Source organism: Hyla sarda, chromosome 7 (genome assembly GCF_029499605.1).
Source record: "Hyla sarda isolate aHylSar1 chromosome 7, aHylSar1.hap1, whole genome shotgun sequence".
Classification (NCBI taxonomy): domain Eukaryota; kingdom Metazoa; phylum Chordata; class Amphibia; order Anura; family Hylidae; genus Hyla; species Hyla sarda.
Window position 1 is genome coordinate 195,365,178 of NC_079195.1, and position 22,439 is coordinate 195,387,616.

At 43.2% G+C, this 22,439-nt stretch overlaps 1 protein-coding gene across 3 annotated transcripts in view; it reads left to right on the forward strand.

Moving 5' to 3' along the window:
• The window catches only part of ASTN1 (astrotactin 1), a 583,832-nt gene that overhangs the window by 322,731 nt on the left and 238,662 nt on the right, over positions 1-22,439 (forward strand). For all 3 annotated transcript variants that reach the window (XM_056532005.1, XM_056532006.1, XM_056532008.1), the window contains one exon: positions 6,624-6,811. In XM_056532005.1, the coding sequence (XP_056387980.1) occupies positions 6,624-6,811 (188 nt within the window). The remainder of the gene's footprint in view (positions 1-6,623; positions 6,812-22,439) is intronic.

Sequence of the window (22,439 nt, forward strand, 5' to 3'; positions counted from 1 at the left end):
GCAAGGTTTTCTGTGAATACATTAAAACTGCACCCGGGTGCACCCATTCAGGTGTTGCCACAACCTTAATGTGGTGGCTTCTGCATACATATGTGTTTGCCATTAATGGCACCCATTTAGTTTGAGTAATTGGAGATGGTTTTGGACAGGGAGGATGGTATGGGGGGGGGGGGGGGTTGGAGGGATAATGACATACATCCCGACATGAACCCGACATGTTTTGTTGGGTTGTGTGCCAGAAATTCTGTCTGTGCCAGAATGTGCACCAGAATTTGCGCCAGAGTTGAAAAAAAAAAAAAAAAACAACTAAGGAGGAGGGGGATGTTCACATTCCATAGGAACTTTATCCCTCACTCCTTTGAGATGACAATATGCTGCTCTGTGTACCAAGGCCCTGTGACATTCCCCCAGGCTCACACAGCAGGATGATTGACAAGCCAGGAGCCTGCACAGAGCCCTGCTTGTCACGCCCTCACTTCATGTATTTTGTCCTAGCCAAATACACACAGGCAATAGCTGCAAGGACAAGACACCATTATGTCATTATCTACATTGTATAAATATTTTTTGCAAATGGCAGTGTCCATTTAAAGCTACCAATTAGTTCTTAATAAAACATAATTTAGAGAATGTATAGTTAAAGTACTTGCTATTCTGGTTAGTCTTTCTGCTGTGGATTCCTGGTAAGCCTTGCACTTATCTAAGAATGAATGCCATCTTTTCAGCCTTTTTCAGGACTCTTGTTCGGCTTCCATAGACACACCAGCTGATTTCTGAGTTTGGATGATGATCGTCAACTCTAGTTCATCCGATGTCTGAGGGCCTGTCTCAGAGCGCACAGTAAAAAGCATAGTCTGACAAACTGGTGCCCAAGAATTGGAAACGACTAAAAGTGTGGGCACCAGGTATTTTAATTGTACAGTAACCATGTTACCTTGTTAACCAATTTTATAAACTAACTGCAGGATAGAGCCCTGCTGTAATGTCCGTTCATTTGTTTTTGTATTTTTCTGTTTAGGTGTGTATTCACACAGTGTTCAGAGCAGTTTTCTATTCTTTTAGGTAGGGAACGGTTAATGCTCTGAACGAATGAAAACTTGGGTGTGTCTATTTTAAACCTGAATTCTCCTGCATTCAGCGCTGGTTATTTAGTTAAATGCCACTATGTCTGTTTGTGCAATATTCTGGCTATGGCTGCTTGAGCATTTACCTTGTATTTATCATGTCATTTTATCTGGGTTTTTAGCGATGGTTATATAGCATGCTCCTTGTATTTTAGTCTGTGTTACATTAGTCGGTTTTAGGATTGTTTGTTCGTTCTGCTCTGTCTGTGTTCACACTGTGTCTGAGTCTTGCTTGTACCCTGTGCTCTGTATGTTATATTCCTGTTTGGTATTCTGGTGTCTATTCAGACTCGTCCGGTTCTCGTCTAGTGTTTCATGTATTATATTTCCTACTAGGTCAGCATTTTGTCCACACAGAGGATTGTGTCCGCTGGCCAGTAGCCTATTTGGCTTTATTATTGATGGCTACTCCTTTTGTGCAGTGGGGTGTCCAGTTTGTTTGTTCTGTGTACCAGTGGGAACAGTGTCTTATGTTTCCTGATCAGTTTGCCAGTTTACATTCTGCCCTGTTAGTATTTCTATCCTGTTTGGTATATCTGGTTGTCTAGTAGTTTTCCGTTTCTGGCCTGTGACCTACTAGGTATATTATGTGTTTTTACGCCACTGCACTTTAGCGCAGGAAGGGACCGGCATCCAGTTGTCGATCCATCATTTAGGATGGATGGGCAAGTAGGCAGGGAGGGTCTTTTTAAGGTCAGTTAGGGCTCACTCTCCCTGTCCCCAAGTCAGTCATGACACCTGCATCAGGATTGGGATCCCTTGGGTCCCAATAAAAAACTTGTGGCTGCGGGCAGGAACTTGTGGCTGCAAGATAAGTAAGGGGCTTCTTGAAAGTAATCTATACAGCATTACAGTTAAAGGTGACACCATCATTTAGAAAAGACAACAGCAGCTCAACCTCCCTCTTCCTGTAGAATGAACTCTGCACAGGTCAAAGCATGCTTACAAAGAATACAAACATTAGGGTCTGGACATTGGGGGAGATTTATCAAAACCTGTGCAAGGAAAAGTAGGGCAGTTACCCATAACAACCAATGAGATTGCTTCTTTTATTTTTCAGAGGCCTTTTTAAATAGAAAAAAAGCAATATGAATGGTTGCTATAGGCAATTACTCCAATTTTTCTCTGCACAGGTTTTTATAAATCTCACCCATTGTGTCTTTGTCCACTGGGCTTATGGGGTGAGGAGTGGTGTTCTCCATATGCTTCTTTACTCCCATGGTGTTGGGAATTTGTCATAATAGCCCTGTGAACCCAAAAAGGAGCTATCACAAACCGTTCCTACATCATCTTTAGCACACTCAACTGATAATTGTCAGTAAAATATCAAAGCTTTGATGCCCCTTTGTCCTTAAATGGGTATTCTGGGATTTTTTTTTTATTTGACTGTGCTACATGGGCTGTAAAATTAATGTAGTTCATGATAGAGTGTCTGTACCTGTGTTTGATGGCTGGTCTCACAATCTTATATAATCTTTGCCCTGATGTTCATGTTAAGCAGCATATGAAATGAACGCTGTCTCAGGCTTTTCCCAGGTTTTAGTGTGGCCTGAGACATTACATCACCAGTCAGGTGTTGAAAGGGAGAATGGCAGTGCTTTAATAGGTGGAGCGACTGCTGGATGGGAAGATCATTCTCCACAGGTTGCAGGGAATTGTAGTTTTAAGCACACCAAGGAAAGGAGCTTAGCTGTGCTACAATGGGTGGGGTGGCTGATGTGTGAGAGAGAGAAAAGTCACCTCACATTTACAAACAACGGATCCTGGGATTAGTAATTGGAGGGAGGGAAGGCAAACAAGAAATAGCCATTTCACAAAAATAAAGCATCAGTGTTATGGTGGACTCACAACATAGCCATTTAGTCCCAAGACAAGCACAAATCCTTCCTAAGCATGTCCATTACTGTCTGACAGGTAAGTACTAAAGTCACTTGATGTTGGATAAGCCCTTTGAGTTGGATTTATTATATTGAAAAAAAAAATTCTAGTAATAAACAACCTTTAAAATGATTGTCGATAGTGATAACAGTAAACAAGTGATAATTACGAGTCGTTTACAATGTGTTTTGGTTGCATTCGTACAGCCTGCTCATAATGGACTGAGAATCTGCCATAACAGAAACATAATGGGTCCCTTGGGATCTTGTCATTTGAGAAAACATTTGCTCTTTAACCTTGTCTACTGGGCACAGTGATCAATAAGTACTCCAGGGGGCTTCACACATTCTGCTCTTCTCTCCCAGAGCGAGCTAGGGGCAAAAATTTAATGGTCATTATTTTATTTACTTATGGCTCCTGCTTTACAATTGTCCACAAATTCAACACATTTCTCAGTAAAACATAATGAAAAAATAAGTTAATAATGTAGATGCTTAAAAATAAGTTAATAATGTAGATTCCCATTAGGCTTGGTGCCAGCAGGACAGATGTTGGGAAATACAAACTTTTCTCCATTTTTAAAACCAACAAAATTTTGTTTATGATACATTGGGCTCCGATTTTGCACACACAAATAAAGACTAGTTATTTTATGTTCATTGTGCCACCTTGTGTGAGGCATTTTCCAGACTTATCAAGCATATGTTTAAAACAAAAAGTAAAATTCAAGGTATTTAATTTATTGTTTACATTCGTTTTAGAAAAGAAAACATATTATAAAAATTATTTAATAGGCCCAAAATGGGCTAAAATAAATGTGTTCTTCCACGTGAAAAACACTATGTAATGGCACATGTATAGATAAACCAAAATTACACTAGTCATTAAAGAAAGGAACACTATTCATGTAAAAGAAAAAAAAAGAAAAAAAATCTGAAACAGACAGGTAGTGCAAATTACACAGATGACAACTATACTTATCTGGTCCCATTCCCGGCTCTTTCTCCGTTGTTTTCGTTCCAGGGCCGTCTTGGAGCATGGGTGGAGCTTCCTGGCATCAATGCTGCGTGTTTGCCAGCAGTAGGACCCAGCAGGAAAGCTGCAGCAGTGATATCAGGAGGATCCACGCATGCTCCAAGTCGACCCTCTGTGTCTGACCCAGTGGGGCATACAGTGTACGGCTGACCGTTCAGCCAACAGGAGCAGGAACTCCTGCCATTGAAAGGAGTCCCTGTCCCTGTGCACAAATTGCCCCCAACTAATCACAAAGAATTTCAATTCAGACTAATCCAAATATTTTGTTAAATTCAGAGCTAAATCAGTTTCTGCCAAACAGATTTGCTCATCTCTATCAAAAGACACCACAACAGATCTGTATTGCAATGTATCGGCTATGACCATAATTCTTTACAACTTGATGTAATAGCAGTACTAACATTGTAGACATAGGGGTTCTTCCCCAACTGCCATGTTAACTGTTTGGTGATCACATCATGGGGCACCAATTGGATAAAAGAGGGCTACCCCCCCTCCATCTTATGTCTTCAGCTCCTGGGCCTCTCAATAGTCCCTGTCAAAAATTGTAATCCTCATGTACAACAAATGCCAAGAAGAGGCTAATGCCAATGAAGACTTTGCCTTTATTTGTAGTGGCCCGTCCTAAATGTCATATTTATCCAAAGATATTCAAAGAACTGGGGATATATCTATAGCAGTCTGTATTTCTCAATGTGGCAGATATATTAGTTTTAAAGCTTTTTTCATACATTAATTTACTACTTAAAAGAACTTCACTATAGAAACATTCTTTTTTGTATTAGAAACAAATACAATCAAATTCTACATGATGGTATTTTGGAGGAAACCCTCATGTGAATCTCTGTGGTTACATGCATAATATTCCATTTCCAACATATGGAAATATTCATATGCTCTGTGAATGTACAGTATCCATCCAATCTTTTGCGAGAAGCTATAGTTGGTGAAGTGGAAGCATGTTGCAGCTGAGCCCTGGTACTAGAGGGGACCCAAAAGCCCCATTACCACAAAAGAGAACACTTGTATAAAAAATAGAACATGGTGGGTGGTTGGTTGGTTGGTTGGCAATGAGGTCTCTGTGGGTTCATCAGAAAGCCAGATTCTGTATTGAATGAATGGAATTAGAAAGCATATTATGGCACTATAAGCTTCTATGGAAGGTTATATAAAGCCTTAAAATAGACATCTTCAAGAGGCTTAAAACTAAAATTGACCTAATAAACATATTTATCTCTGGCTGGCAAATAACTTATTTTTATTTTAAATTTAAAAGGGTGATCCCAATATTAAGTTATCCCATATTCACAGTATAGGGGATAACTAGCTGATAGGTGGGTATCCAACCAATGAGACCTTCTCCACTCACAGTGAATAAAGCAGTAACACGAACACTTGGACCCCTCCATATGCACTGTCTATTGGATATTGCTGAATGTGTTTGCATGACACATTACCACTCTAGTCACTTGGAGGACAAGTAATCTCCATTCTTGTGGTTAGTGGGAGTCCCAGTGGTCGGATCCCACCGATCAGCTGGTTATCTCCTGTCCTATCGATCTTAGGATAACCCCTTTAATACCTCACTTGCTGTAATATCTAGCTGAGATACCATGTACAAACTTGCTGAAGAGATTGAGCTTTGCTTTTACACAGTAGTCAAAGTGACTAATGAAAGCTGCCATGTAAAGTATGGAAAGGAACATACAGTAACAGGACCCTAAGCCTAAACTAAGACATGCATAACATTTAACCTTACTGTATGCTAACAATAGACAACACATGTGAAGGTCATTAAATGGTTATTATAATTTCAAAGAATTTTGGACATGTCACAGAGATAAGTTAAAAGTTTTGATCAGTCGAGGCCCCAACGGAGCCGGGAGAAACATGTGGCTAAACTCTTCTCTCCCTATCTCTCTTTTAGCTCTGGGAGACAGATCCTATAGAAAGTCTATGGGCTTGCTTCCTGCAGTGAGCGAAGAGACAGAGAGAGAAGCAACCAGCTACGTGCTTCTCCTAGCTCTTCCTGATGATCAGTGGGGGACTGAGCACATAGACCCCGAACAATTAAAACTTTTGACATGTCTCTGTGATATGTCAAAAGTTTTGTGAAATGACAGAAATGCTTTAAAACAAATAGGCTTTCCAAATCGCCAATAGATTTGATAAAAATAAATAAATAAATACAGTGTAATTTGCTATCATACCAAATGGCTCAACAAATAACGTGTTTGGCAAATAGGAGTGATCAATAGAATATTGACAACTGAAGCACTAAACCCCTCCACCTCTCCTGCCCTAAGAAAACTCTCCTGGCTTCTCTGTATGTAGAAAGACAAGAGAGGAAAGGGGGGGGGGGGGGAGGTAGTCCTTCAGTTGTCAATATTCTTTTGATCACTCCTATTTGCCAAACACTTTATTTGTTGAGCCATTTGGTATTATACTAGAACAGACCTGTCCCTGCAATTGGGTACATGGATCCTTCCTACAAAGCAGCCAAGACTTAGTTGAATTAATCCGTATAAAAACTTTACTCCACAGTTTGGTCACATAATTTATTATATATTTTTTTTATTCTTCTAGAAATTGCTGGAAATACAGATGATATCCCACTCGTTCGCTGGAGACAGCAGTGGCTTGAAAATGGGACTCTCCTCTTCCACATTCACCATCAGGATGGCTCATCGAATTTGCCAGGTCAGGATGCCACCGAAGAACCTCCGGGGGATGTAGCAGAAGAAGAATTAAGGATACTACACATTTCAGTCATGGTAAGTCAGTATTCAATAAAGCAATATCCTTTACCTAGACCAGCCTTTATTTGTACTTAAAGGGGTACTCCGCTGCTCAGCGTTTGGAACAAACTGTTCTGAACGCTGAAGCCGGTGCCAGGCACTCGTGACATCATAGCTCCGCCCCTCATGATGTCACGCCCCACCCCTCAATGCAAGTCTATGGGAGGGGGCGTGACGGATGTCACGCCCCCTCCCATAGACTTGCATTGAGGGGGTGGGGTGTGACATCATGAGGGGGCAGGGCTATGATGTCACAAGCTCCCGATGCCAGCTCCAGCATTCAGAACAGTTTGTTCCAAACACTGAGCAGCGGAGTACCCCTTTAACACCCAGAACCCCCTATGAGGATTTATGTTCAGTTTAGTAGAACCGTGGACTGTCAAGGTGTTGGGCTGTTATATGGATAGGTATTTCTGTGTATTTTGTCATATCACCCCTCAGCCTCTCTTAGGATTTAGTCACAGGGGCAAACCCATGGTCCCAGGTTTCCAAGCTAATATTTTGTTTATTCTGGACAACTTATCCAAAAATAATTGAAATGGGAGTTTCAGAGCTTAAAATAAATGATATATCACAACTTTTTCACATTGTTCTTCACCTCCCAATGAAATCAAAATAATTGGGGTTATCTAAAGTAACACTGAATGGTTTTTGATATGGGAATTCACACAGACTATACCAATATGAACATTCCCTTAAAACCACTAGTAGATCTAATGAAGACCAAACTGAATGGTACACGGATAGTCTCAGTGGGTAACTGAGAAAGAAGCAGTCTCCAAACTTCTTAGACGTGCTTCCCAGCACCACTGCATAGATAAAACCATTCTTTCATTCCAAGGTAAGTAAAAAGAAAGAAGGTCGCACTCACCCGTTAATGTCAGTCTTCTTTATTTGTAATTAAAGTCCATGTAGCCCGGTGCTATGATAGGGAGTAGCGGTCAGCATTCAGCCGACTGAATGGCAGAGATGAGGCAGCGCTCCTTTTCGCGGTCTTTCCCGCTTTCTCAAGGCTTCTCTGGTGGCTTGAGAAAGCGGACAAGACCAAAAAAGGAGTGCTGCCTCATCTCTGCCGTACAGTCGGCTGAATGCTGACCGCTACTCCCTACTAGTGTTTCTCGCGAATATTTGCAATTCAAATTTTAATCGCGAATATCGCATATTCACGAATATTGCGAATATAGCACTATATATTCGTAATTCCGAATATTCGTTTTTTTTTCACATGTGGGAAAATTTATGCGCATGTTCGCGAATATTAAGCCCTCCCTTCTTTAATGGTATAGGGAACTATGACTAGTGCATTAACACTGTAATTTTTTGCCCATTAAAACCAATAGGCCCATTGTGGTCTATGGGGATCTCACGGCATGTAAAGCAGTAAGATAAGAAGGACTGTCTTGGCAGCACAGTGGAATGGGAGACCACCACTGGTTTGGGTCCCGGGGTGGGACAGAGTGTTACAGTGTTGTGGTTAAACTTTACTTTTCTGGAAAAGGCCTCTGCAAAATGAAAGAAGCCATCTGATTGGTTGCTATGGGCAACTCGGCAGCTTTTCCTGGAAAGGTTTCTGAGTTGCCCATAGCAACCAGATTGCTTCCTTCATATTTCAGAGGCCTTTTCAAAAATGAAAGAAGCGATCTGATTGGTTGCTATGGGCAACTCAGAAACTTTTCCTCTGGACAGGTTTTGATAAATCTCCCTCTATGGGGGAGATTCATCAAAACCAGTGTAGAGGAAGAGTTGTGCAGTTGCCCATAGCAACCAATCAAATTGCTTCTTTCATTTTTGAAAAGGCCTCTGAAAAATGAAAGAAGCAATCTGATTGGTTGCTATGGGCAACTCAGCAGCTTTTCCAGAAAAGTGAAGTAAAAACCACAACATTGTAATACTCTGTCCCACCCCGGGACTCGAACCAGTTGTGGTCTCCCATTCCACTGTGCTGCCAAGACAGTCCTGCTTATCTTACTGTTTTACATGCCGTGAGATCCCCATAGACCACAAAGGACCTTTTGGTTACAATAGGCAAAACATTTATGTTAATTAATTAATGCACTAGTCACAGTTCCCTATACCATTAAAGAAGGGAGGGATCAATATTTGCGAACATGCGCATATATTTTCGCATATGCGCAAAAAAATGTGAATATAACGAATATGTGAATTTCGCGAATATATGACAAATATTCGTCCATAAATTCGCGAAATATGTCCTATGCCGCTCATCACTACTCCCTACCATAGCATCGGGCTACATTGACTTTGATTACAAATAAAGAAGACTGACATTAACGGGTGAGTGCAACCTTCTTTCTTTCTACTTACCTTGGATTATTGCCATACTACAGTTCATTTCGTCTGCACCCCCAGTGATCCTTTGATTGCATACGGTTCTGTTACTCCTGTACATATTTATATTGATCAAAGAAGGAAGGTGATCCAGCTCCCAATCCAGTTAAAAGATAGAGCTTTATTCAAACATGTTAAAATCCATGATTAAGACTTGCTAGCAGGTCGAAACGCGTTGGTGCGTTTTACCTTGTGTGTTTTATCCTAATTTTCATTTTTGTACCACTGGATTTTAACATGTTTGAATAAAGCTCTATCTTTTAACTGGATTGGGAGCTGGATCACCTTCCTTCTTTGATTACTGTTGCACCTGGAGACACGGCTCCTGAGTTTGATCCGACTGCTTCCACGAGGAGAGATGTGCTGGCGTCTACCCTGAATGACAGTTGCAATAGTGCCAGCCCAAGCTTTCTCAGCCTTAGTATGTTTTTTACCATTCTTTTATTGGTTTTATTGGTGATCCAGTGCAGGTCAAGTAAACTTTAGATGCATTATTGTAACATCTTAAAAAAGCTGAGACACAGCAGGGTAAGAACAGTAACAGGTTTCACCACTATTTGCCCTTGGTCGTACTAGAAACAAACATGGACAGGACAGTCTTAAATACAGATCACATTGAAAGACTGACTAATCAATACAACTTGAACATTAACCCAAAGTGATATTAAAGGGGTACTCCACTGCTAGACATGTTATCCCCTATCTAAAGTATGGGGGGGTAACATGTCTGATCGCGTAGTCCGGCCGCTGGGGACCCCCTTGATCTTTGCTGCGGCACCCCAGTCATCTGGTGCATGGAGCGACCTCAGCTGCCACGCCCCCTCCATTCATGTCTATGGGAGGAGGCATGACGGCTGTGTACTAGCCATCACGCCTCCTCCCATAGACATGAATGGAGGGGGCGTGGCGTGACACCCCAGGCTAACGTGACCAGGACATAGATCGCAGGGGGTCGTCATGGTTGGATCCCCCGAGATCAGACATGTTTCCCCTATCTTTGGATAGGAGATAACATGTCTAGGGGCGGAGTAACCCTTTAATGCAACTATGTTACACATATTAAAATGTAACCCTCATATGTTCACTATAGTATAAAGAAAGAATGATAAAGATGGGTATCACAGCAGTCACAAAATAACGCATATACCATACAAGAAATAAGCATGCAGTGAATCTGTAAATATATACATAAATAACCATAGAACCAATAAATGATAATGTAATATATTACACACTGCATGTTCCACAGATGAAGCAGAAATGACATGATGGCAAACTAGTCTCCCCAGGAAGAAAATAAAAAACTAGTAGAAAAAAAATGATATCTTAGCGTTTATTGTGGTAGTTGTGGTTGCCTGGTGCCAAGATGCATAATCTTAAAAAACTCCCAGCTAAGAATTTTGCATTGATAATCGTTGCCCCTAAGTGAATTAACTCTTTTAACACCTTATACTTTGAGTCACGAAAAATCCTTGTTTAATTTGGATGTGCAGTGTAAGTGAATGGGGCGATATCTGAGACATTCATTTCTGTATCCTAATCCTGAAAGCATTTTTAGTACATTGCACATAGCGTAGCTGTAAGGTTTTTTTTTTTTTTTTTTTTTTTTTAACAGACCTGCACTATTCTGGTGTCATCCTACACAGAACTGTGTCCCGGGAGAGGCTTCTCTAGTGTGCTTAGCTGCTGATGGTTGTTAAAGGGGTACTCCGGTGGAAAACTTATTTTTTAAATCAACTGGTGCCAGAAAGTTAAACAGATTTGTAAATTACTTCTATTAAAAAATCTTCCAGTACTTATTAGATGCTGAATACAACAGAGGAAATTATTTTCTTTTTAAAAAACATTGTTCTCTACTGACATCATGAGCACAGTGCTCTCTGCTGACATCTCTGTCCATTTTAGGAACTGTCCAGAACAGCATATGTTTGCTATGGGGATTTTCTCCTACTCTGGACAGTTCTTAAAATGGACAGAGATGTCAGCAGAGAGCACTGTGCTCGTGATGTCAGCAGAGAACACTGTGTTTCAAAAAGAAGAGAATTTCCTCTGTAGTATTCAGCAGCTAGTAAATATTGGAAGGATTAAGATTTTTTAACAGAAGCAATTTACAAATCTGTTTAACTTTCTGGCACCAGTTGATTTAAAAAAAAAAAAGTTTTCCACCGGAGTACCCCTTTAACAACCAGCAGCAGCTAAGCACACCAGAGAAGCCTCAGCAGCTAATAAGTACTGGAAGGATTTTTTAATAGAAGTAATTTACAAATCTGTTTAATTTTCTGGAACCAGTTGATAAAAAAAAAAAGTTTTCCACCGGAGTACCCCTTTAAAGAGGTTGTTCAGTATTAGGAAATCTCAGCTTTTTTTGCTAAAACAGCACCACTCCTGTCCACAGGTTGTGTGTGGTATTGCAGCTCAGCACCAATGAAGTGAAAGAAATTGAGCTGCTGTACTACACACAACATGTGGACAGGAGTAGAGCTGTTGTTGCAAAAAAGCCAAGTGTTTTTCTTAGGGTAGGGTCACAAGTAGTGCATCCGCAGTGTATTTGATGCAGTGGATGTGCTACTGCCCGTCCCCAGAGTGTGCCTCCAGCTGTGCCGTGTGTCCTGCTCGCAGCAGCAATCCACTGCTACAAGCAGACACAGAGGGAGACATCACTGCTCTCGACCTAGCTCAGCGAGCAGGGGGAGTGGCCGCGATGTCTGGAGTCCACTGTCCATCCGCGCACGACTCACAGCTTCCTCTGTGTCTGCTCATAGCGGTGGATTGCAGAACACACGGGCACAGCTGGAGGCACATTCTGGGAACGGGCAGTAACACATCCGCAGCATCAAATACGCTGCAGATGCGCTATGTGTGACCCTACCCTAATACTGGAAAACCCATTAAAAGTTTATTGGCAAATAAAATGTGATCAATCTGCACAAATGATTAATATTATTGCATGCATTTAAAACAATAACAAAGCAGTAAAATATAATTCTAATGTTAAAATCCAGAAATCCTGACAATGAAATGCATTTTATAGTCTATATAACTAATCAACCCTACAATATCTCAATAGGAGAGTAAGCAGAAGCAGAAGATAAAATACGCTACGAGAACCCTGTGAATTCCTGTACCTTAGTAAATATTAACTGTGTGATAAAAGTACAATAAATCAGATGGGTAATGCCATGAGGGCGGGGCGTGATGTCACAAGGGGGCGTGGCAACCCCCGAAGCCTACACCCAGCGTTCAGAACTAAATGTTCCGAACACTGGGGAGTGGAGTACCCCTTTAAAGGATTGGGAATGTCAAAATTAAACACTCATCTTTTTTCCCTACATATGCTGTTGGGACAAAGTCAGGACGGCCCCAAACAGGTTAGATGTCCCACAGTCCTGCAGGTTTGGCCAACATTATGGCCGTCTTGAAATACATAAAGAATAAACATTTGCTCTGCTTTCACTCTCAGGACATTTCTAACTTTCTGACCAGTCAAAACCAATCTTGCATCATAGCGTTTTTACAGGATATGTCTCTATTATTTAGTTGTGTTTTTCAGTTTACCTTTAGTATTCAGCTTCTGGCTTGAATTCTTAGGAAGAAAGTAAAGTGCTTCTTGTTTTTTTCCGTTCTACATTATTCATTATGGCAAGCTCTAATGTCCTGAGTGTATCGTAAAATGAATGGAGGTCCTAGGACTTATTATTTTTTCACTTTAGGGGCTTTTTATCCGAAATGACTGTTTAGACTGGATTATGTCACAACAGGCTGTATGAGAAAAAAACATTTGCTATAAACAATTTAGGTTTTAACCCCTTAAGGACCGGGGTTTTTTCCGTTTTTGCATTTTCGTTTTTTGCTCCTTGCCTTTAAAAAATCATAACTCTTTCAATTTTGCACCTAAAAATCCATATGATGGCTTATTTTTTGCACCACCAATTCTACTTTGTAATGACGTCAGTCATTGTGCCCAAAAATCTACGGTGAAACGGGAAAAAAAATCATTGGGAGACAAAATTGAAAAAAAAAACGCCATTTTGTAACTTTTGGGGGCTTCCGTTTCTACGTAGTACATTTTTCGGTAAAAATGACACCTTACCTTTATTCTGTAGGTACATATGATTAAAATGATACCCTACTTATACAGGTTTGAATTTGTCGCACTTCTGGAAAAAATCATAACTTCATGCAGAAAAATTTATACGTTTAAAATTGTCATCTTCTGACCCCTATAACTTTTTTATTTTTCCGTGTATGGGGCGGTATGAGGGCTCATTTTTTGCGCCGTGATCTGAAGTTTTTAACGGTACCATTTTTGCATTGATAGGACTTATTGATCGCTTTTTATTCATTTTTTCATGATATAAAAAGTGACCAAAAATGCACTATTTTGGACTTTGGAATTTTTTTGCGCGCACGCCATTGACCGTGCGGTTTAATTAACGATATATTTTTATAATTCGGACATTTCCGCACGCGGCGATACCACATATGTTTATTTTTATTTACACTGTGTTTTTTCTTTTATGGGAAAAGGGGGGTGATTCAAACTTTTAATAGGGAAGGGGTTAAATGATGTTTATTCACTTTTTTTTTGCACTTTTTTTTTGCAGTGTTATAGGTCCCATAGGGACCTATAACACTGCACACACTGATCTTTTACATTGATCACTGGTTTCTCATAAGAAACCAGTGATCGATGATTCTGCCGCATGACTGCTCATGCCTGGATCTCAGGCACTGAGCAGTCATTCGGCGATCGGACAGCGAGGAGGCAGGTAGGGGCCCTCCCGCTGTCCTGTCAGCTGTTCGGGATGCCGCGATTTCACCGCGGCTATCCCGAACAGCCCACTGAGCTAGCCGGCATGCTTTCGGTTTCACTTTAGACGCGGCGTTCAACTTTGAACGCCGCGTCTAAAGGGTTAATAGCGTGCGGCACAGCGATCAATGCCGCGCGCTATTAGCCACGGGTCCCGGCCGTTGTTAGAGGCCGGGCCCGAACCGCTATGACGCGGGGCCACGCCGTGGCCCCGCGTTATAGATCGGGAGTGGACACATGACGTTCCAGTACGTCATGTGTCCTTAAGGGGTTAAAGCAATATTGTCCTTTTTACAAACTTTTTGCCGTGTCATCCAAGAATGTTAAAAGTTTAGATGGCACCAGATCTCAGTACTGAGACCTGCTATGATCCTGAGTAATAGCTGGGTATGGGACGAAGTAGTGTGACCGGCTGCCCAATCAGATTGATGCTCTCCACAGACTATAATGAAGCGCATCGGTCCGATTGGACAGTCGGCCAGGCTAAAAGTAATGATTGCAGTAGACCTTAGAATTCGGCAACATGTCAAAGGTTTGTAAAGATTACAGTAACACTTAAATGAGAGAGGACCTGTCAATCTTAAAGCTGTTGATATATACAAGACAGCCACCTGATATTTCCACCTCTATAAAAGGCTTATCTCCTATCAGGAACATTGACAGCCATCATTCCGATCTTTATTACTCTCAATAGCTGGAGTCATTATACACAACAGGCTGACTGCATGAAAAAAATAAACCTGTACTTACCTCCCCCGGTGCCTCCGGTATCACAGTCCTTGCCTCCTGGGTGATCTTCTGTCTGGTTGTGGTGCCCAACACACCACAGTGCTGCTCAGCAAATCGCTGGTCACAACAGTGTCCTGTCTTGGTCAGTGATTGGCTGAGCTGCAATATGACATATTGGGCCCAGCCCCCATCTTCTCCCTAGTGCCAGGGCTTCTTTAATGCAACCAGTCTGGGCATTTCAATAGAGATAACCCCTTCAATCTAATGTATTTGGCAGTATGATAGTGGCATTGAAGGAGGTGAACTGTGCATGAAGGGGATTGCATTTTAATCAGACTTTCAGTACAGTAAAGTGACATCACTTTGTGCTAGAAAAAAATGACATACATCAATGCAATAGAGCCCAGTCCTTGCACAGGGGAATGCTATAGCTCATGGATATGTTGTGTGTATTGCCTCCATGGGTTATGTGAATAGGACTAAAGATCGAGTCAGGTCATTGACCTACACCCATCATTTGACCATGTGTGCTTCCTATGTCACTGAGCCCTGTTGTTAAAGGGGTACTCTGGCGCTTAGACATCTTATCCCCTATCCAAAGGATAGGGAATAAGATGCCTGATCGTGTGGGTCCCGCTGCTGGGTACCCCCGTGATCTTGCACGCGACACCCCATTTATAATCAGTCCCCCGGAGCGTGTTCGCTCCGGATCTGATTACTGTCGATCACGGGGATGGAGCGTTGTGACGTCAAGGCTCTGCCCCATGTGACATCACGCTCCGCCCCCTCAATGCAAGCCTATGGGAGGGGGCGTGACATCTGTCACGCCCCCTCCCATGGGCTTGCATTGAGGGGGTGGAGCCTTGACGTCACAACGCTCCGGCCCCGTGATCGACAGTAATCAGACCTGGAGCGAACACGCTCCGGGGACTGATTATAAACGGGGTGCGGCGTGCAAGATCACGGGGGTCCCCAGTGGTGGGACCCCCGCGATCAGGCATCTTATCCCCTTTCCTATGGATAGGGGATGAGATGTCTAAGCGCCAGAGTACCCCTTTAACTCAATGCTAAAAGATTTATTTTGGATTGCACTAATGGCAACCTCGAAGAAGAAGGGGCTTGGTGTTCAGGGTTATGGCTGAACACATGGAAATTAGGGCAATAGTTACACTCGTACATGTCAATTTGGAGTACTGAGCAAAAGTTTAGGAAGGTGGAATACATTTGCTGCAAAATAAGAAAAACATGAATATTTGCATTTCAAATTTTTAGTGCGAATATCGCAAATTAGCAAATTTGCGAATATTGCGAATATATTCACTATATATTCGAAATTACGAATATACACTTTTTTACGCATATACAAATATTCGCATATTCCTTCTTTTCACTTGTGGGCCAATTAGAATGATGCAAATACACTTGTCAGAGGTTATCAACAACATCCCTAGCAACCAATAGTAAAGTTGCCCACCCACTCACTGTTTTCTTCCTTGAATATGCGAATATGCGAATATAGGGCGAATATTCGTCTATATATTCGCAAAATATCGCAAATTCGAATATGGGCAAATATGTCCAGTGCAGAATGTGGAGTAAAGTAAGGAGCTCTTTTTAACGGCTCAATGGATACGCACAGGAGCAATTCCCAAAGCGTTTCTGGTCAGATGGTATCCTTAATCACTTTTTGTGCGACAAAGGTGCGACTTTTCAATAATGCTGTCCACAGTCAGTTTCTAAGCCAACCGTGAACTGTTGTAGAATTGCGCCTAAATAAGCGTAGATGCACCAAAATATGCGACAAACTGAAATCACAACTTCCAACGTCACTTTGAAAAAAAAATTCTATTTGGTTTGTCGCAAAACTTTGTCTCTAAAAAGCAACTACAACAAAAATAGAGACAAACTACAGCCAAAATAATGGAGTACAAAGTTTTATATATATCCCCCATTGGCTGTATGTTTGGGGTTGTTGTCCTGCTGCAGAATAAATTTGGAGCCAATGAGATGCCTCTCTGAATGTATTACATGATGGTTTGATCAGAAATGTCTGTCTGTATTTCTCATTGGGGAGACCATAAATCCTGACCAAATTAAAATTTTGTTTCCTGAAATACAGTCCCAAAGCTGCAAGTAACAGCCACCATGTTTCCCTGTAATCTGCAGATACTAATTGCCATCTCTAACCTTTTGAGGAACAGCCAACCTTTTGTTACAGCCAAATATTTCACATTTTGACAAATCAGTCTAAAGCACTTGACTTTTCTGCATCCCTGTTTCCATGCATAGTTAAAGGGGTACTCTGCCCCTAGATATCTTATCCCCAATCCAAAGGATAGGGGATAAGATGTCTGATCGGTGGGGTTCCACTGCTGGGGACTCCCGAGATCTCGGCTGCAGCACCCCAGACATCCGTGCTCGGAGTGAACTTAGCTCTGTGCAGATGACTGGCGATGCGAGCAAAGGCTTGTGCCATCACGCCCTCTCCCATAGACTTGCATTGAAGGGGCGTGGCTGTGATGTCATGTGCGGGGCACGGCCGTGATGCTATGAGCCTCCGTTGCTCAGGCACTGAACCCATTGCTCTAAATTAGGGATGTCCCGATACCATTTTTTTAAGACCGAGTACGAGTACCGATACTTTGATTCAAGTACTCACCGATACCAAGTACGAGTACTTTTATTTTAAAAGGAATCTGACAGCAGGGTGACGCGATTTCTGGCGCTGTTTACCGTATGATGTGGGTCCTTGTTGTGTACAATGGAGGTGGCTCCTGTAGTATGAGCAGTATGAGATTTCTCTCTTCTCCATTGGACAGAACAGGGAATTTGCATTGGCGGTGAAACCGATGACCACATGGTGAGCAGCGGTAGAAACCGGGTGCAGGTGATTCTGCTGTAAGACTGTCTTTAATAGTAGGTAGTATCCCCCTTTAGACATTAGCAGGACCCCCCTTTAGATGTTAGCAGCCCCCTCCCCCTTTAGACATTAGCAGGGGCCCTCCTTTAGACATTAGCAGCCCCCCTCCCCCTTTAGACATTAGAAGCCCCCTCCCCCCCCCCTTTAGACAGCAGGGCCCCCTTTAGACTTTAGCAGGGCCCCCCATTAGACTTTAGCAGGGCCCCCCTTTAGACTTTAGCAGGGCCCCACTTTATACATTAGCTGGGGCCCCCCTTTAGACATTAGCAGGGCCCCCCTTTAGACATTAGCAGCCCCCTCCCTCCTTTAGACAGCAGGGCCCCCCTTTAGACATTAGCAGCCCCCCCCCTTTAGAAAGCAGGACCCCCTTTAGACATTAGCAGCCCCCTCCCCCCTTTAGACCCCAGGGCCCCCTTTAGACTTTAGCAGGGCCCCCCTTTAGACTTTAGCAGGGCCCCCCTTTAGACATTAGCAGGGCCCCCCTTTAGACATTAGCCGGGCCCCCCTTTAGACATTAGCCGGGCCCCCCCTTTAGACATTAGCAGGGCCCCCCTTTTAGGCATTAGCAGGGCCCCCCTGTAGACATTAGCAAGGCCCCCCCTGTAGACATTAGCAGCCCCCCCCTGTAGACATAAGCAGGGCCCCCCTGTAGACATTAGCAGGGCCCCCTTTTAGACATTAGCAGGGCCCCCCCCCCCTGTAGACATTAGCAGGGCCTCCCCTGTAGACATTAGTAGCCCCCCCCCTGTAGACATAAGCAGGGCCCCCTTTAGATAGCTAGCAGGGACCCCCCTTTAGACAGCTAGCAGGGACCCCCTTTAGACATAAGCAGGGCCCCCTTTAGACATAAGCAAGACCCCCTTTAGACAGCTAGCGGGGACCCCCCTATAGACAGCAGGGCCCCCTTTAGACATAAGCAGGGCCCCCTTTAGAAATCTAGCAGGGTCCCCCTTTAGAAAGTTAGCAGGGACCCCCTTTAGACAGTAGGGCCCCCTTTAGACATAAGCAGGGCCCCCTTTAGAAAGCTAGCAGGGACCCCCCTTTAGACAACAGGGCCCCCTTTAGACATAAGCAGGGCCCCCTTTAGAAAGCTAGCAGGGACCCCCTTTAGACAGCAGGGCCCCCTTTAGACATAAGCAGGGCCCCCTTTAGAAAGCTAGCAGGGACCCCCTTTAGAAAGCTAGCAGGGACCCCTCTTTAGACAGCAGGGCCCCCTTTAGACATAAGCAGGGCCCCCTTTATACATAAGCAGGGACCCCCTTTAGAAAGCTAGCAGGGACCCCACTTTAGACAGCAGGGACCCCTTTAGACATTAGTAGGGCCCCCCTGTAGACCGCAGCCCTCACTCACCTGGAGCTGTCTTTCCTCTGTCGGCTGCTGCCGCTCCGCTGCTCCGTCCTCTCCCGTCGCATCATGGCGATCTATGGAGGAGCATGTGACACACACGTCACTCTGCTTCCTCCGTAGCGTTATGCTGGGCGCATGGGAGGAGGAGTGACGTGTGTGTCACATGCTCCTCCATCGATCGCCATGATGCAGACAAGAGAACCGGTAGTGAAGATCGGGACACAGAACGCTTCAAGACACAGTTTTCTTCACTACACTGGGCAGCGGAGCAGCAGTAGGTATCGGACATGGTATCGGGGACATTGAACGAGTCCCGATACCATGGAAATGGCCAATATCGGCCCTGATACCGATACCAGTATCGGTATCGGGACATACCTACTCTATATGAACACCGGGTGCAGCAGGGAGATCGCAGGGGTTCCCAGTGACAGGACCCCCACGATCAGACATCTTATCCCCTATACTTTGGATAGGGGATAAGATCTCTAGGGGCGGATTACCCCTTTAAGTTGCTTCGTCATGTTGAAGGTATGGCTATTTGGCAGCAATTCTTCCATGAAGATCTCTTCTGACCAGACTTCTGCAAACAGTAGGTGGGCGTATCTGGGTCCCACTGAGTTCTACCAATTTTGGCTCATGGCACATCTTTTGATTTCAAAGGAAAGAAGGCATGATGGGTAGATTTATCAAAACTTGTACAGAAAAACAATGGAGCAGTTGCCCATAGCAACCAACCAATCAATTATTAATTATTAAATTATTAATTATTATAATTAAATACCTGGAATTGGATTGTCTGCTATGGGCAACTGTTCCATTTTTCCTCTGCACAAGTATTGGTGAATATCCCCCGATAAGCCTTTAATTTGCTGCACTAAGTTTCCTTGGCCGACCACTGTGTCTATAGTCCTCATTATTGCCCTTTTCTTTGTGCTTCTTCATACCGGCTGCTTTGAAATCTTTTCTTGGACAAAGCCTTGCTGATGTAGTGTAACTAACTTGTGTCTTGATGCTGTGTTCAGTCTTGTCATAGTATGTCATGATACTGTCTGCCACAACCTCACTTATGTAGCAGAGTTTGGCTGTTCCTCACCCTCAGCCTCCAACACAGCTGTTTCTGTTTCAATTGATGACTGTGTTTCAATGAAACTGATGAAAATGATGATAGCTATCACTTGTTTCGTATAACTGGTTAATTTTACACCTGATTATAATCTTTAAAAAAAACTAACTTTATGCTGGAGAACCTTTAAAGGAAAACTGTCACTTGTTTTCTCCCGCACTATCCACAGGTACTGGTGGATAGTGCGGGAGAAGCTGATTAAAATGAGCCCTACCTTGGTCAGATCCGCCCGTCCGTTCTCCCACAATTGTAGTTTTATTATCTGTTGAAATCTTCCTGTAACTGGCACGGGCGGGGCTTCTGCAGGTTACTGGCACTGATGTCAGCGCCGCTTATGAATATTCATCCCCCCTCCCTCCAGTTCTCCCTCTCTTTGCTGCTCCTAACTGGGGGGAGGGGGGATGTATATTCATAAGCGGTGCTGACGCCAGTTAAGCGCTGAAGCCCTGCCCGTGCCAGTTACAGGAAGACAGTTCCTGACATGGACAGAGGTGTCAGCAGAGAGCACCGTGGTCAGACTGGAAATAACTGCGTAACTTCTTCTGCAATATACAGCAGCTGATTAGTACTGGAAAGATTAAGATTTTTAAATAGGAGTAATTTACAAATCTCTTTAACTTTCTGAAGCCAGTTGAAAATAGTTTTCCACCAGAGTACCCCTTTAAGAACTGATGCTTTTTTACAGGGAAAGGGCAGTCACACCAAATATTTCTTTGATTTACATTTTTCTTATATTTATTTGTTTTGTTAATTGATAAAAATCAACTATTACCACTGCTATTTTTAAAGCATTCTTTCTTTGCAACATGTTTTCCATACCTGACTAAAACTTTTGTACAGTATTGTATGTGATCTCATCATGAGCTATGTATTGTGTGTAATATAGTGGGAAGCAAATTGAGCATTATATCATCATGACCTGTTGGCCGCCCAATCCGCCATAGATATAAATAGCAGGTCTGAATACTCCAAAAACAGCATGATCCAAAAATGATGTGGAATGGGAGGAGATCTACTGTTTTCTTTGTTATGTATTTTAGAACAGAAGAGTAGAATTCAGTTGTAAATTTGTAGATTTAAACTCTGATTCAAGCGGTAAGAGCTTTGCCTGAGGTTTAGACACAATACTTACACTTTTACGCAAAGTGATAGATTTTTCAATGTGTCACGACTGGTATGAGAGGGTCATGAAAGCTGTGGCCGGAGATTTTCACCATCGTTATCAAACAGTAGAGTCATCGGTTGCAGCAGCTTATGACATCTAAGGCACCTGTAAAATCTGTTCTTCAAAAAGCCAATTTACAAGGGTGTTTTGCTGTTGCTTGGAACCTCCAGCCGTTCCATATATTCAATCAATTTCTAAAGACGGACTATTGTGGACAATCTGAGCAGGCAGAGCTGTAGCCAAGCATGTTCTTTTTTTTATAATAGTCTAAATGAGTTTCTATTTGAAATATGAAAACAAAAAGCTGATATATATATATATATATATATATACACACACACACACACACACACACACCGTATTTTTCGCCATATAAGACGCACTTTTTCTTCCCCAATACTGGGGGGGGGGGGGGGAAGTTGTTACGTCTTATACGGCAAATACACATTAAAACCCTGTCCTATCGCGGCAGTCCCTGCGGCCATCAACGGCTGGGACCCGCGGCTAATACAGGACATCACCGATCGCGGTTATGCCCTGTATTAACCTTTCAGACGCGGCGATCAAAGCTGACCGCCGCATCTGAAGTGAAAGTGACACTAACCCGGCTGCACCGGGAGGGACCTTACCTGCCTCCTCGGTGTCTGCATGGCCCCTGCATGGCCGGTGCAGGATCCCCTGCATGGCCGGTGCTCTCCTTCGTCGTCATCACGTCGTCGCACATGCTGTCCCGTCATCCAATAGGAGCGGCGTGCGTAGCGACGTGATGGCAGCGAAGAAGAGTGAGGATACCCGGCAGCAGAGACGTTCCCGGAGCGACGGGGACACCCTGGGGACGCGGCGACAGCGATGGAGGGCAACATCCAGGGCAGCGGTGAGGGGTCCGGAGCGGCGGGGACACATGAGTATTTCCTCCTATGCCAGTGGTCTTCAACCTGCGGACCTCCATATGTTGCAAAACTACAACTCCTGGGCTTGCTGGGAGTTGTAGTTTTGCAACATCTGGAGGTCTGCAGGTTGAAGGTTCAGAATCTTTTTTTTCTAGATTTTCACCCTCTAAAATTGGGTGCGTCTTATATGCCGAAGCATCTTATATGGCAAAAAATATGGTGTATATATACATATTATAATACTAAAATATTTAAAAAGGGGTTTTCC